At 39.8% G+C, this 15,945-nt stretch overlaps 1 protein-coding gene across 3 annotated transcripts in view; it reads left to right on the top strand.

The window, feature by feature from the left end:
* Positions 1-5,234, top strand: part of UBR2 (ubiquitin protein ligase E3 component n-recognin 2) — a 59,264-nt gene extending 54,030 nt beyond the window's left edge. For all 3 annotated transcript variants that reach the window (XM_061991356.1, XM_061991354.1, XM_061991355.1), the window contains 4 exons: positions 892-969; positions 1,241-1,411; positions 1,861-1,962; positions 2,694-5,234. In XM_061991356.1, coding sequence (XP_061847340.1) covers positions 892-969; positions 1,241-1,411; positions 1,861-1,962; positions 2,694-2,835 — 493 coding nt within the window. In that variant the 3' untranslated portion in view covers positions 2,836-5,234. The remainder of the gene's footprint in view (positions 1-891; positions 970-1,240; positions 1,412-1,860; positions 1,963-2,693) is intronic.
* Positions 5,235-15,945: the final 10,711 nt, after the last annotated feature.

Genomic DNA, 15,945 nt, shown 5'->3' with positions numbered 1-15,945 from the left:
AAAAACATATCCCTGCATTTTTAATCTACTGTGCTAAATACATAAGTCAATCTTTTGATGTTGTACAAACAATAATGCTGAGTGACAAAAATAAAAATGAATCACTTCATCTGTTAAATACCAGGCTATTAACAGAATTTCTTGTACAGTAAGAAAACTCTGGTTGCATACTTGATTTCCTGTTCAGTGTGATTGTTGGGATTTTTTTCTATGTGTTCCTTTTGCTGATTCTTAACAGCTCTTCCCAAGATTATGTTGATTTATGTTGTATTTGATGATTTTTTTTTTCCGCTTAGCATGTCCTGTTACAAACCTTTGTTTACACTTCAGAGTCTAATCTGTATTATTCCTAGAGTTGAGGGTTATTAAAATTTAGTGTATAGCATCAGAAAAACACCCCTTATTTCTAAATATATGAATGTTTGGTATTAAATATGTCCTTTTCATTGCATGAATATTTTATTCTCTGCAAGATACAAGTTCTCTGAACTAGAGAGTCAGACTAATTTCTCTTCAATATTAGTGACAAAAGGAAAATGTGAAGCCAACTGCAGAGCAGAACAAACCCTCAGTTAAATCTCTAGTGACCTCATAACGAGGTTTTGCTAATAGTATACATAAAACATATTTTTCTGACTTTCTGCCTGTGCATTTGCTCAAATTAATAAAAAAATATGACTAAGAAAACGGGAGGTGATCTAGCTGAGAGATGTGGGTTCCTTTTTAAGTGCTACCATTTCACTCTTATGAATGGCAGAGGAGATGAGAACTTTAAAAATGTTAATTATTCACAGATGCTGTTTAGATGAGTCAGGAAAACATGAATGAGTTGGAAATCACTGTGTATTATTCATTGCAATATGAGTGGTTAATTTGATTGCTTTATTCTAGCTATGCACGAGAGTCCAACAAATTAATAGACCTTCCGGACGACTACAGCTGCCTCATTAACCAAGCATCCAATTTCTCGTAAGTCGGTTGCAATTCTAGCGAGGACCCCTAAAGGCTTTTGTTCGTTTTGATGGACTGGCAAGCCTCTAACCTGAAAGCCTCCAAGTTGTTTATAGAATCATAAATTTAACGGCACATACTGATTTATTCTGGCAAAACTGCAGTGTATTTCTGTGATACAGAAGTGGCAGGGATCTGCATAACTGTTAACTGTATAAATGTTCGGATATACTTTGGGATCTTTTTGATATCTAGTACTTACAGTGGATTTTTGTTTTCTTTACTAAAGGTGTCCAAAATCAGGTGGTGATAAAAGCAGAGCTCCAACGTTGTGCCTTGTATGTGGGACCATGCTATGTTCTCAGAGTTACTGTTGTCAAACTGAATTAGAAGGAGAAGATGTTGGAGCCTGCACTGCACATACATATACTTGTGGTTCTGGAGTGGGCATATTCCTTAGGTAAGGAACTGGACACCTTTACTTGTATTGCTGGGTTGGGTGATGTGTAGACGTGAAATGAATAGTTCTATAAATGCAACTGCAGGGGTGGTTTGTAAAGGCAGTGGTTTGTTAATAACAGGGTTGCCTAAAAACTAGAGTATATTAATCTTACTTATACTTTGGTATAAGGTTCAAAGGTCATTTCTTTGAAGATAGAGGCTGATAGAAAAAATTTTAATTCCATTTTAAAGTGAATTTGTTTTCTCTGTGCATTTATTTCTGCTTGAGGAAACAGTGAAGGTAAATACCTTGATTTTGTTTATCACTGCTGTTGAAAACATGAAAATTCATTTTACTTGTCTTACTGCGTACAAAGAGAGGTTAGATAATGTCTGTTTTCACTTTGGCAAAGATTAGTGAAAAGTGAAGTGGCTTTATTTTCATGTTGTGGTTGTGTTTCCCTCTAGAGTACGAGAGTGTCAGGTGCTATTTTTAGCTGGAAAAACAAAGGGCTGCTTTTATCCTCCTCCTTATCTCGATGACTATGGAGAGACAGACCAAGGGCTCAGGTAAATATTTTTTTAAAATACTTGTTTTACATACAGGAATTCTAAAACTCTCTGGTTTCTAAAGTTGCACTTTCTACGTTACTTTTTCATTGTAATTGTGTAGGTTATATTCTTTTTGACTGCTGCATCTAGTATCTTCAAACATTTCAATGTTAATATGTGAGTTCAGCTTAAAAATATTTAGTGCAAGATCTTTCCCAGGTTATAAACAGTTGTCTTGAAGTGTAAAACCAAATCTTTTTAGCAACTGTAAAGCTGCCTAGAAGCTAAAGTTTAAAGTCCATTTATTTGTATAATCTGTATTAATTTAATACCAAGTGAGTGAGAATACTGTGAAATTATTGAATGTTGTAGTTCTTAACTCCTATGAGAATAGTTTGGGGACTTAATATTACTGCTGATTGCTACTTCTGAAAATAGTCAAAGTCGAAGAATATGAACTGGTTATGCATGGAAAGACAACTGGAAAACCGTGTTCAGGTTTCTGTGGGCTGTATTTGAGATGTCATGGTTCCCTGCAGCCTTTGGGAGCAGTAAAGGGAGGGGACCAGACAAGGTAGCACTCAAGTTTACTAATCCAAGTATGTTGGTTTGTTTTGACAAGAGAATAATGTTAGAGTGTTATCGAAATACTGTTCTGTTTTAAATGGTTATTATTTAACGTCACAGCTGAGTGTACGTGCTTAGTTGCAGTGTTTTTTCATTCCTGACAAGTATTGTCTCTTTTTCAGACGTGGGAATCCCTTACATCTGTGCAAAGAAAGATTTAAAAAGATTCAAAAACTTTGGCAGCAGCACAGTATCACAGAGGAGATTGGACATGCACAAGAAGCAAATCAAACACTAGTTGGCATTGATTGGCAGCATTTATAATGGTTATCTGCTGAAGACTGGAACTTTATTCAGATTTTTGTAACTCAGTAAGCTTTTCAAAGGAGGGATTAGGAAAAAAAAAATCTGAGGAGAAAAAAACCAACCACAAACAACCCGGTCCTGTTACTTAATCTTTCTTTTACAGTGTATTTCATAAAGATACCAGTTAACATTAATCAAGTAAACTTCTTTCTATGTAAGCAGGTTTTATTAGTCATGTAATTTGCACTGTGCTTCCTTTACAGAAATGTCTTGGGTTATGAACCCAGGCAAATGAACTTGAGTTTCTGATAAAAAAAAACAATGACTCTTTTTGGAAGTCTGACTATGATTTTTCTTACAAACTACATGAGAAAAAGACTGCTGAAACAGAAACTAGATAGAGCACAATTACGGATTGTGTTTTGCCCCTTGCTAGTAATCTGAGCCGTTTTATTTATTATTCTGCATTTTAATACTTAAGCTGTGTGTACATGCAATGGAATGAAGTAAGGAAGCAAACAATGTAGCAAATGGATGTTTCTGTCTGCATCAGTGGGTAATTCACTCTTACACTTGGTGTATCTAAAACAATTTTGTCATTTGTACTCTTGCAGCTTTCTTGCTTCCAGTTGTTTTATAACTAAAAATACCCTAACAGTAGCTTTACAAGTAAAATAATTTAATTTAAAGCTTTTTCTAGAGCATTGCACTCCTTAGAATTATGTAGTTTGTAATTTGAATTTAGCTGGGAAACCCTTTAACTTTCAATTACGTGATTGGTTACTGGTATTCAAGGGTTGACATTGTGCTTTAGAAGACATTTTAAGATAATGACAATAAGTAAAGTTTCATGAAAGCTACATTTATGTTAATTTGCAGAAGCATAGAGGATATTTTCTTCACTTTTCTTACCAGTCAACTGTTAACTAGGTGAAAATCCCATCTCCTTTTTGTTGCAGACAAATGGAATGGTTTCCTCTGGCTTTGAAGGGCCACAATCACACTGCCTACTCTTTTGCATTGTTGTTTTGGGGTTTTTTTTCCTGTTGTCCCATCAAGTATATTTACTTTCTGGCTTGATTTAAAGCTCTGTAAAGATGTTTGCATATAGTATATTTTATAAATATATTCTATAACTGCGCAGATTTGCACTTGATACGAGGGTGCCTGAAGGCAGTGAGTTTTCTAGTTGTGTGTAATTAGACCACCAAGGTGTCTCTAAAAAGTGACATTATGCTTACTGATTTAAAATAAAATCCATTACCTTTATCTCTCCTATCTTCTGACAAATTAGTAAAACCTTAATTTACATAGTTCTGTTTCCTGAATAATCTGTGGTTCCTTTAGTTAAGTCTTATTTTCTGACTGTCTTCAGCCCAGATAACCAATCCCTTTACTGTCTGCCATGTTACACTTGGTCTGACTGAACTGTTTCTATTTTTACAGATTTAATGCTTCAGATAAATTTTGTATATTCATGGTGTACAGGACAATTTTTCAAACATTCAGTAACAGTATTGAGTGAAGATGTGAAGTGTAAAATAAAGAAACTTGGCCAATACTGATTTCCTTTTCTTAAAAGCAGTACAGACTACTCTTGTCTCTACTACTCGTCATAGGTGTAATCATTTACATATTGCTGTCACTTTTTACAAGGACACATGCAGAAATTGCAGGAAGAAAAATGACATTAGTGCTTCACTTAAGCTGGTTGATATATCAACAGTTCTCTGTGCATGGTACTTAGAAATCACACTTCTCTGGTGACATTGCTGTTTCTTTGCAGAGAGTATTGCTTCTTAAGCCGTGTGCCACAGTTTCAGATAATGTGTAACTGCACTGAAAAACTCTCTTTTACTGTAAGCATAATATTAAAAAGATAATTGATAATACTAAATAGATTTCTCTGTGCAAAGCAAAGTATTGACAGCACAAAGGATTTTTTTTGTCCTCTGAGATTAGAGTTGGAGACTGCAAGGTTCAATAAGTTGATAAAATTATGACCATAAAGAATTGCAAGGTTCACAATTATTCCTTTTTTTGCAATTAAGTAATTCTATACTCAATAATTCTATTTTTTGATTTGTTTTGCATGTGTTTATATTAATGTAGAGATATTTATATTTAACAGTTTCAGTATCAGGGAAATAATATCTGTAATAAATTGGCTATAACTTTAATATTTATTGATTATGTGTACATAATGTAGACTGTATTATGTGTTGGGGAAAGGGGAGAAAAAAACAACAAAAACCCCACAAAATCCCCAAACCTGAAACCATCATAACAGAATACAAGACAAAGCTAAGTAAATCAAGTAAATGCTTTTGGTGTTGACATTCAATAAGTGCTTTTTAAATGTTGCTTTTATAATTTTGCTGAGCATGTTTCTTCGAGTGTCACCTCATTAATCACAAGGCGATAGAAATACCTGGATGTGCAACAACTGCAGTTCACCAGCTACACATGTAAGATGATTATATTATTAGTGTCATTTGCTTCAGTCAGCTAAACCTTTCTTGACCTCTACCAAAAAAGTCTAATCATCTTTTTAAAGGATTGTAAACTGCATTTTAGAAAGGGAGGAGGGTTGAGGTTCACATCAGTAATGTTTTCTACTCTGTTCATACTTCAAGATAACGCTTTGTGCTACTCCCAGTCTGCCATGGGAGGCCTTTTGTCACTCTAGTGGAAGTACATAACCAAGATTACTCGTGATGCCTTCTGTCTTGTGCCAAGAGCCAGTGCTCCCTGCAACTCTATTTCATCTGGAATGTTATTGAGAATTTGTTGTCTGGGTTGAAGTGCTCATGGATTCTCAGCGTATTTACACCTTCAGTTCCCTACAGCTTCCTTCTGTGTCCCTCTAACTAGTCTTCATGCTGATGACTAAGCAAGTAAAATTTGGACCTCGTTTTGCGCTATAGCACTGGGAACAACCTGGGCTGGAGGTTTCAATGTGTTGCTGCACTGTGCACTTCTTTTATGGGGACTAAGGATGTTGCATGTGCAACCACACAGACTCTTTTCTGTCCTTTTACATTTGACATGAAACCCCACCAGCTCTCACTCTCCAGTCCTGGCAGCTCATTTTATAAGTGCATTTTATTTTATGTTAAATGGCTTGATGTTTTGATAGAAGCTCCATCATTGTGATAATTTTCTTCATGATCTAAATATATAGAAGACAGGCTGAATGCTCAGCCTATTGTGCAGGTACCTTCAGCACAAAATTCCAGCTCTTTTCCCTTCTGGCAAATGAAATTGCACAAGAGGAGTTGCAACTCGAATCTCTTTACAGCAGAGTATTGTTACGATTGGCTGAGTATCCGATCTGTCTCCCTTCTGCCTTGGACTCTTCTCTGCACCTTTCTAGGAATTGTCTTTGGCAAGAAGTAGTGGCTCTGTATTTTCAGTCCACTGTTGAGGTTATTGATTATGTAAGTCAAATATGACAGTATTAAATAGTTTTGGCTTGAATATGAGCCCCTGAGGAATGCTACTTGTAACTGGTTGGTTTCCAACTGTTTATTGCTGCCCTCTGAGCCTGAAAATCCATCCAGGTTTCTGTCCACCTTGCAGTCTGTCTAGTCTGCAGCTTCCCAAATTCATAGAATCATGGAATGGTAGGGATTGGAAGGGACCTTTAGAGATCACCTAGTCCAACTCCCCTGCAGAAGCAGGTTCACCTAGATCAGGTCACATAGGAACACGTCCAGGCGGGTCTTGAAGACCTCCAAGGAAGGAGACTCCACAACCCCTCTGGGCAGCCTGTGCCAGGGCTCCCTCACCCTCACAGTGAAATAGTTTTTTCTTATGTTTAAGTGGAACTTTTTGTGTTCCAGCTTCATCCCATTACCCCTTGTCCTGTTGCTAGCTACTATAGAAAAAAGGGATGTCCCAACCTCCTGACACCTACCATTTAGATATTTGTAAATGTTAATAAGATCTCCCCTCAGTCTCCTCTTTTCTAGACTAAACAGCCCCAGTTTCCACATCCTTTCCTCGTATGAAAGATGCTCCAGTCCCCTGATCATACATAGTCCTCCATGGCTGTGCTCCAGTCATGGCAGCTGTCCCACCATGTCTCTGACGCAATGAGGTCGTAGCCCCACATCCGCACCCACATCTCCAGTTCCTCCTGCTTATTCCCCAGGCTGCGTGCATTTGGTGTAGAGGCAGCGCAGGTGCTTACCCAAACATGCAGGTTATTTTAATTATTAGTTAATTATGAGGATGTTGTCTGAAATAATTTTGAAAGTTTTTCTAGAGTAAGACGTGCTGTACAGAGAAAGTGGTTTTACAGCAACTTTCATATACTAAGCGAAAGAGGAATAGAGTTTTTTAAACCAACCCAACCAGTGGAATGACTTCGTGTATGACCAGGATAGGGAGGCTGTCTCTGATAAGAACAGCAGATATTGGGTTAATCTTTGTGGGGCTCCTGTGGGTCTTCTGATCTTCATATTTCTGGTTTGCAACCTACTCTGCTTTTGGTGAGCCGGGTCTGTTGGCCTGACCAATCCTGCATCTTGCTGAGAGTGGGATGATGCTCTTTCTGTCCTAACTGGCATTAAAGGAAACCTTTCTTAGGGAGGCATCGACTTCTCTACCTCAGTTCAGTTCCTCAGCTCCTTATGCTGAGTGACCCACAGTCCTAGGTAATCCTGCATGGAGTGGGTTGGTGACTTCATGGGAACAACATGATTATGGGTTATTATGAAGGCTTGCCTTCTGCAGGCATACTTGTAGGTGCTCAAGGATGATGCCAGCCACCCTTCTGTGTAGACAGCTAACATGTCACCGTTTCACTGTCCACCTCTGGGTAACTGGTTCAGGTTGTATGGTACAGCTTCAACATATCCTCAGGGACAAGCACACAGAAGGATTGCATACCAGTGACGGGAAGTCTCATGGACAAGTTGTCTTTAAGGAAATGTCTCTCCATACTATGAATTCCACTTTCTCCTAAGTAATGAGTGGTAAGACAGGAGGAAATGAATTTAAGTTGTGCCAGGGGAGGTTTAGGTTGGACGTTAGGAAGAACTTTTTTACTGAGAGGGTGTACAGGAAGGTGGTGGAGAAACCGTCCCTGGAGGTATTTAAAATATATGTAGATGAGGTGCTGAGGGACATGGTTTCGTGGTGGGCCTGGCAGTGTGAGGTTAGTGGTTGGACTCAATGGTCTTAAAGGCTTTTTTAAAAAAAAACCCCAAAACTACAGTAAAACGCTTTAGACTTCTACAGAGCAGGGCCCTTGTGAATGTGTGCTGTACCCCTCTGATCATGTAAGAGGTGCTCTGATGCTGTTTAGTACCCTTTATCACCAGCTGGCCCTGAGAAGTAGCTGGGTGTTTATGGGGACAGGTGGAAGCCTCATACTAAATCATCCTTCTCTCTTCAACTTGAGCTGCTATCGAAGGGCACAGTGATTTTATCTTAATCAACTTTTTAAGTTTACTGTATCCACTTGCACAGTTAAACCCACAGGCATCAACATAAGCATTCCCAGGGGGTCTGGCCTGCACTGTGTGCTACAGAGGACAGGAGCAATAGTTGCTGAGTCCTTCCTACCTACCACTTGTTTGATGATGGCAAGCTGGATTTTGGAAAGGTCTCTTAAACCCATTGAGAATTGACAGTAACTGTGGTGCCACATTTTGTATCAGTATCCTGTTTCAACCTTCACAGATAAGGCTGCTCATAGTCTTTGTTTTGGGGTGCCTTGGCTGGAACATTGTTCAGTGGAATGGCACACACAACACACTGTAACCTCATTTTCTACCTCCTGTTACCAAAATGCAGGTCTGCTCCAAGAAGTCAACTATGCTGAGTCCATTTGGAGCTCAAACTTCCTCGACTGGATGTAAACAAGACATTTCTCAGCATTTACCCACTTTGTTGCTCTTTGTCACATTCCTGTTTATCTATGTACACTGCTCTTTAAAGGTTTGCTCAGTTATTTCTTCTGCTGTGTCGTACATGTACATTTCAAATCATACTTCATCCATAACAATTTTAACATTTCTCCTACAAATATTTGTATTGACTATGAAAACTGCTTTATGTATACTTACCTTGAGGCTGTTGCATATTCATCCTCTATTTTTTTCCTGCTCTTCTGCCACCTTCCCCTGTCTCCTGGCATGCAAACATTAAATGCCCAAACCTTACACCTTTGTCTCTTGATGGAGAGATTTGTCAAATGCTCTTCTCTTGGAGGAAAAAAGAAGAGGGAGAGCATGAGGAGTTTCGCAGTGCGCCAGGTGTAGGAGCTAGGAAACGGCAAGTGCTGATCTTCGTCTCCATGACAGCAGTGATTAAATGTTACTTTTTCATCAGTTTATGAATATATATTTTCACAGTCTCTTTCCAGACAGCGTGAGCTCAGAGGTGGTAAGTTTTCCAGCTTATCCGTTGTGTAGGATCCTAGAAGGAAAGCCAGACTGGCCAGTCAGCCCCGGGCAGAGTGGGACAGCTGAGCTCAGGTCAGTGATGGCATCTATGCAGACCACTGTGGGATGTTTTAGTGGCTTATAAAACCAAAGGGTTGATTTGAAATCAACTATGTATTTGAGGAATAATACATGGAACATAGTTCTGTCCTTGCAGTACTCTAAGCGTGGAGGATGCTGAAGCATGCTAATATATCAGAAGAAAAGGTTATTTATAAATAACGAAGGCAGGGAGATCAGCAATCTGTTCACTATTGTCATTCACTGATGTCTTCTAACAAGAGATGGCTGTGGTAGAGAGGTAACGTTTGTTCATCACGAAGATGGCTCCAAGGAGCCTGTGTTTTCTTGCAGTGATTGTAGCAGAGTCTTTTGGAATGACTGTGCAATTCAGCACAAAGTACACTAGAAGAAGGAAAAAATCAGCAGTAATTGTTGGGCATCTGTTTAATGCTGCTGAACTAGTTAGATTTCTCATCAGTCTATTGTAAATCTTTCCATGTCAATCTTTCCATGTCAAGCTTTGTCAGGTAATTCATGAAGTCCTCTAGTTGCTGAAGGCTCAGACATGAGCGGCGTGAACTGTGAAAGGAAGTACTTTGTGTTGTATTTCCTTTTTCTGTGTACTACTTCACAATGCAGACTTTAAGCTCTCCTCTCTCTCTGCTGTCAGCTTCAACAGGATGGAGCTTAAAGTAAGAACTTTTGAGTGTTTTGAGTGTAATGGAGAGGTAAATGCTATGTGATAGCAACACGTGTGGCACTCAGAACAAGCAGAAGCACATGGTGTTCAGCTGGGAGGCTAGAGGGTAACTGCTGTTAATGTCAGCATATGTAAGACATTTAAATAAAACATTTCAGTGTAGGTAACCTTTCAAATGGATTGGACAGACAGGGAATAAAAGTTACATAGGTGTTAAAAAGTGTCACATCTGTCTTAAGACAGCAAACCCAAAACCAACATGGTGGTTTCATCAGACTGGAGCGTAACATGTGCTTGGGGTGAGAAGCACTGCTCTAGGCATGGCTAGTGAGGGGCACGTGTTTTCCCAGGGCTGCAGTCATGGTAGTGAAAGGAGGATGGGATTGTCTCTTGCTATTGCAGCTTCAGGATCTACTTGTGAGTCTTCACCAGTGACAGAGACCTAGTTGTGAAATATTCGAGGAGGGTATGTGGTGCTGGGACTGCGCACCTGCCTGAGCAGCACTCCTGTCTGAGGGCCGGCTTGCAAAGAGGGAGGGGACAGCAAGTCCTTCTGTCCCACTGGCATCAGGGATGTGCCGTGGTTGTAATTATTTGAAATCTAGACATACCGTTGTGAGTCTCTTCCTGAACAAAATGCTTCCTGAGTTAATTTAATTGTTTTTTAACATTATCCAATTTCAAGAATAAGCTGAAGTACTCTAAGATAAAAGAAAAAAACCTGAATTAGATAATAAATTTAAATTTTAGGTCCTAATTGCATTTAAAATTCTGGGGTGCAAACACAAAATGCTGTCGTAATTTACTACAGCAATGTTACAGAATCAATGTTACCTTTGCTCTTGTTAATTTGGGTAATTAACAAAAGTTTCACTCCTATGAGCTTGCGAATTCACCTTGTCCTAGTCCGTATTTTCCACCGGTGTTCATTTTCATCTTTAACCTCGGTCTCTTATTTGTGCCAGAGAAAACATGTGTGTAAATGGGAAAACTCACACCCATCTGAAAAAGCACTTGCCTGAGGCAGAGCTGTGCTGCCCTCAGAACAGGTCATCTGGGAAGCTGGGAAAGCAGAGAGGTTCTTAAGAGGAAAGCTTTACTGTGTGTGTCTTGGAACAGATGAAGGCAGTGAGTGATCTCCTTCCAGTGTGCATATACAGTTTCTCTCCTGGCTGGAGAGCAGGCTTGATGTGTCTCCAGCTGGGAGGGTGCACAACTGAGAGGAACGGCGGTTCTTTGATGCTACTATAAAATTCTGTGTTGTCGCCTATTCCAAAGTGATGACTTCTGAGTGTTTGGGGTTTTTTTCAAACTTAATTTTCACCCTCTTAATGAGCCTTATGGGCTGAGGAATTTGTGTGCCTCAGATTTACTGATTTGGCCACCTCCTTTCCCTGCCCCTCCAGCAGCAGTCAACACCTTACCAAGTTTCACGTGCCCAGGTCTCCCTATTTCTGATTTGTGAGGTTTGACTCTGCTTTGTCTGGGAGCATGATGTAAAATGTGTAGAGGCTTGGTTGCCTGGTGAAGCAATGTGCCTTCCTTCAGATGACAGCCTGCAGACCCACCCTTTGCCCCTTGATTCGCTGCGTTTGCCTGGTACCTCCGATTCCCACACCATCTCTGTGATCCTGTGATTCACCCTTTGCTCTGGAAAAACTGGCTTTGAGAACAGGCTATGGATGTGCACCTCATAATGAACTTAACAGTTGTCTCATGTTTATGGACTTCCCTTTTTAAGTGGAAACAGGTGAATCAGCCAAGATCTCTGTGTGTTGCTTTGGAGGGGGCTGGTGGGATGGCAGATGGTGGGAGCCCTCCTCGGCCCTTCTGTACCGCATATGAGGGGGGCGCTGCAGAAGGGGGATGCGTTCCGCAGGGAAGGGTGCTACAGAGGTTGTGCACATGATGGAGAGCCCACAAAGCTGAGCTCCTGGCCAGGGTTTCCTCCAATACGCTTTGCGTCAAAATTCAGTAATACCAGTGGAATTACACAGGATCAGCAAACACAGGTGATTTGAGAGAGGTGTTTTGCTACACCAGAGTTGCAACCAGTCACCGAACACTACAGGTCTGATATATTTAAAAACAAAAATTAAAAAGTTTGAGGTAAATGTTATTTCAGATTTGAGAGAGCTGCATTCCTTTTACCAGAAATAAATTTGCCTAAGCTTTTGTCTCCCCACAGGGGGCTGTTATCACATGGCACCATTCTATTTTTCTGGCCTTATCTCTTAATTAACTAATCTCTAATAATGCTCTTTATTTTTTTTTGTTTTGTTTTTTGTGATCCATCCCTATTTTATGTTGATTATGGACAGAGCAGTATTTGGTGGTTTTTTTTACAAAACAAGTCAGATGGAAATAAATAACTGGCTTGCTGGGATCATTTTTTCTTTACATCAGCCTTGAAAATCTTCCCCAACCATTGGCTAGGAAGTGTGCAGTGCCTACGAGCCCGATATAGCATTCCCATGCTCTTTGCTAAGCTGCACGCATGCATTTGTCTGCTATTACAAAATGTCCAAGCTCATGTAATGCATGGAGGCTAATCTTATAAATTGTATTAAGGCTACTTAGGAATTAATAGCTTTAAGGAAGCTGTTTATATTTCCTCCCTTAAAGCACTTTAGTGAATGTTCTGTGTCCCTTTAAATAAATGTCACCAGTAAAATAGTGCACACTTTTGTCATTTCTTTTTAAAAAGAAATTATATTTCTTAAAAGTTGACACTTCAAGGCCTCGGGCTGGCTCTCAGATCTAGGTACTTGGATTTAAGCTGGTAATCCATATGGAGGTACCGAAAAAAGAAGTGGCCTGGTTTCTGTGAATTAAGCTCACATCCTTCTGAAGTTTCTTAGTTTGAAAACCGGGCCATGCATGGCTCTGGAAGTTGCTGGATTGCTGCAGGCAGATTTGACTACGTGAGCTTTAGACTTAGATTTAAACCAACAATGCTGTCTTTTGAATGTCTGCTACAAGTGATATTTAAATGAGGAAAAACAGAGGTTATAAACCCAGTTTAGCTGATCAGCAAAGATCCTGAGGATGCCAGTGGTTTCAGTTGTTGAGCATGTCTAGAAGTGAAGGCCTGTGAAGTTGTTTTAATTCATATATACTACATGAGGATACTACTAAAACAGTCCAGGAAATTCTGTTGATAGTAAGAGGCAAGTGATTTAGGAGTCTGTTTGCACATCCTGAGCCTAGGTGGGCACACGAGAAGAGGAACATTTTCTTTCAGAGCATGATATAGAGGGGTGAAAAAGCTTCCCACTGATAGGAACGCATAAAATAGGTCCAAAAAAACCAAAAAGAGTTCAGAAGCAAAAAGTAATTAGTAATGCAAATTAAAGAAATCTGTATTCAGTTGTATACATTTAAACATTTTCTTTGAAGAGGTCTTCACTCGCAATATGGTTTTTAATATCTACATTTACATTTGCAGGCAGCAGAGATATCTTTATCTAGCACAGCATTTGCAATGTCACAAGAAAGTATATGTAAGATTGGATAAGTGATATATTACATGTAATATTTTACAAAGCAGTCATATTACAGTCTTGTAGAAATGGTAAGACGTTACAAAGGTCTTCATTAACCAGGAGCCTTTATTTTAGACAGCGTTAGCGTGTACACTATTTGTTCTTTATTTGTACAAAACCCTGATTCCAGTACTATTATTCATAAACCTGTCTCAGATGGTCTCTCTACCTGCCTAGTTCCACGAGATCCTGGCTTCTCCACCATAGTGTTGAAAGAATAACTTGACAATTTGTTATGATGCTCTAGCAATAGACTGAAAAAATAATTGGACACTCCTGCCTAAGATAATGGCCTAACCCAGATTTCCAGGGCAGTGATAAATCTAGATCTCTTTGAAAAATCAGATGTCAAGTAACCGGTATAAAACACAGCACACTGAAGCCTCACAGGGGAAAACTGTAATCAATCCCCACAGCACAGCTCCTATCCATATGTGCCTCCTCCAGAAAACTCGCCTCTGGTATATGTGGCCACATCGTGCACCAGCCACAGTCCTGTTGTTCTCTAACAGACCATCTGAGAGGAACAGCCTGTCGTAGCAACATCTTACTGAGAAGGAAGGAGTTGGTCTGGTTCATACAGTTCTGCCGTGCAGAGTGTCCCTCAGCAAAGCAATAGACAATCGATAGGCTATGGTGAGTAGAGAGTTGGCTTTTCTGTTAGGGCCCTTGTTCTATGCAGGCTGATGCACAAGAGAGCAGTTGACTTTGTAATTCATTGTTGTAACTAATTTCGTTATTGTAGCTGAAGTTAAAAGCTGTGAAAAGGGTGAAAAGATGCCACAAATATCTGTCCAAACCAAACCTTGCATGCAGATGGCCTGAAACAGCCCAGACACTGAGAGGTAGGCTAGGGCTCGGTGTATGGACACCTCCCTCCCTGTCCCACTGTGAGTGGGCCTGTCCATCCAATGAGGAGTTTGGACAAACGCCAGAGGAGCTGAGTGCTGCTGGGGCAAGTGCACAAGTGATTAAGAATGAAAACTGCTGGGCTGTGCAATGGTTAGGCAGCTGCAAACCTGGCTTACTTTGAAGACTGGCCACCAGTGAGGTGGAAGGGACCTGTTGAGAAAACTTCCAGGTGCATTGCAGATAAGTAGAGGTTTTGCACAGCCAGGGTAAAAGTGTGGTGCCTGGCTTGGAGCTCAGGGACTGGGATGTCTGCAATTGTTTGTGCAGCAGGTTGGGGCTTTCTCTCTCCGATTTCTTTCCCTTTAGCTGAAATTATCTGGCAGCTGCAGATGATGCTCTTTTCCCTTACTGGAGGCCATGCACCACAGCAGACTCTTTCCCTGTTTTATTCCAACTTTATATGTGAGAACAGGGTCCTCCACCTTTCTTTGGAGAGATGCAGCATGTGCAAAAAGTGCCTTTCATGTGATTTAAAAGATATCATGAAGGGTACCCTATCACTCATAAAGAAAAACAAAACTCGTAAAACTTGCACTCTAGGGACTGATTTACACCTACTTTTCCCTGGCCTCAAAATTTGAGGCTTGACATGCTTGTGTATCCATCTACTAGGACTCTGGGAAACATTTGAAGTGTTAGTTCTAGGTAGCCTTTTGTTTGCTTTATTGTTTTTTGGTTTTTTTCTTGTTTTAAAAACAGTTGGGCTTGAATGTTCTGGAGCAAGCTTTGAGATTATACACTTTTAAAAATGTCCAGAATAACTGTAACTGGCACGTGCTCGTAGCGTGGACTTCATCCACTACAAAAGGAATCATCTAAGCTCTTGTGTTTGTTTAAATACAAGGTGAAGCATAAGTCTACAACACATTCTTTCAATATACACAAGTTGAAAAAAAACCCTGAGGAACAAAACCCATAAATCTTACCTTAACATTGTGTTCATGATACTTGTGCTGTTTCATTAAATCACAATTTTTGCTTAGTACATAAATTCTCAGCATAAGTTTGCATTTTGTTCTATGTACATCTTAAGAACACAGCAGAAAATAACCATTGCTTAGCACATTAACAAAAATCACATTATGTGAGAGGATTGTCAAAGTACCTGTATACTAAATTATATACAACTCTGGAAATCCTTCTTCCTTTGACTTCCTTCATGTTACTCCCCAGAAAACCAATCTGTTCGTCTTTAAAAGCTGAAGTACAGAAAGTTGTGCCGGTAAAACCCCTTGAGCAAAACATACTGATTTTTTAAATTCCACTTTTAGTTTCAAAACAAGATGGAATGGATCACCATGGGATGCAATTTTTATTTTGATATTTTTTGGAGATTGGCTGTCCCTGATAAGGGAGCACGTGGACGTTGCGAGTCCTAGTGGGGTCATTTCCCCAAGAAGGTATGAATATGGTGTGCTCACACTGGGGACAAATGCATTACCCCCAGGTGCACTATGTTGTATGCTCCTACATAAAAAAAACCCCAACAACTGAAAACCATATGTAGAAATGT

The sequence above is a fragment of the Colius striatus genome, chromosome 2 (genome assembly GCF_028858725.1).
Source record: "Colius striatus isolate bColStr4 chromosome 2, bColStr4.1.hap1, whole genome shotgun sequence".
Taxonomy (NCBI): domain Eukaryota; kingdom Metazoa; phylum Chordata; class Aves; order Coliiformes; family Coliidae; genus Colius; species Colius striatus.
The sequence above is the reverse complement of the archived record's forward strand: the minus strand, read 5'-3'. Positions and strand labels throughout refer to the sequence as shown.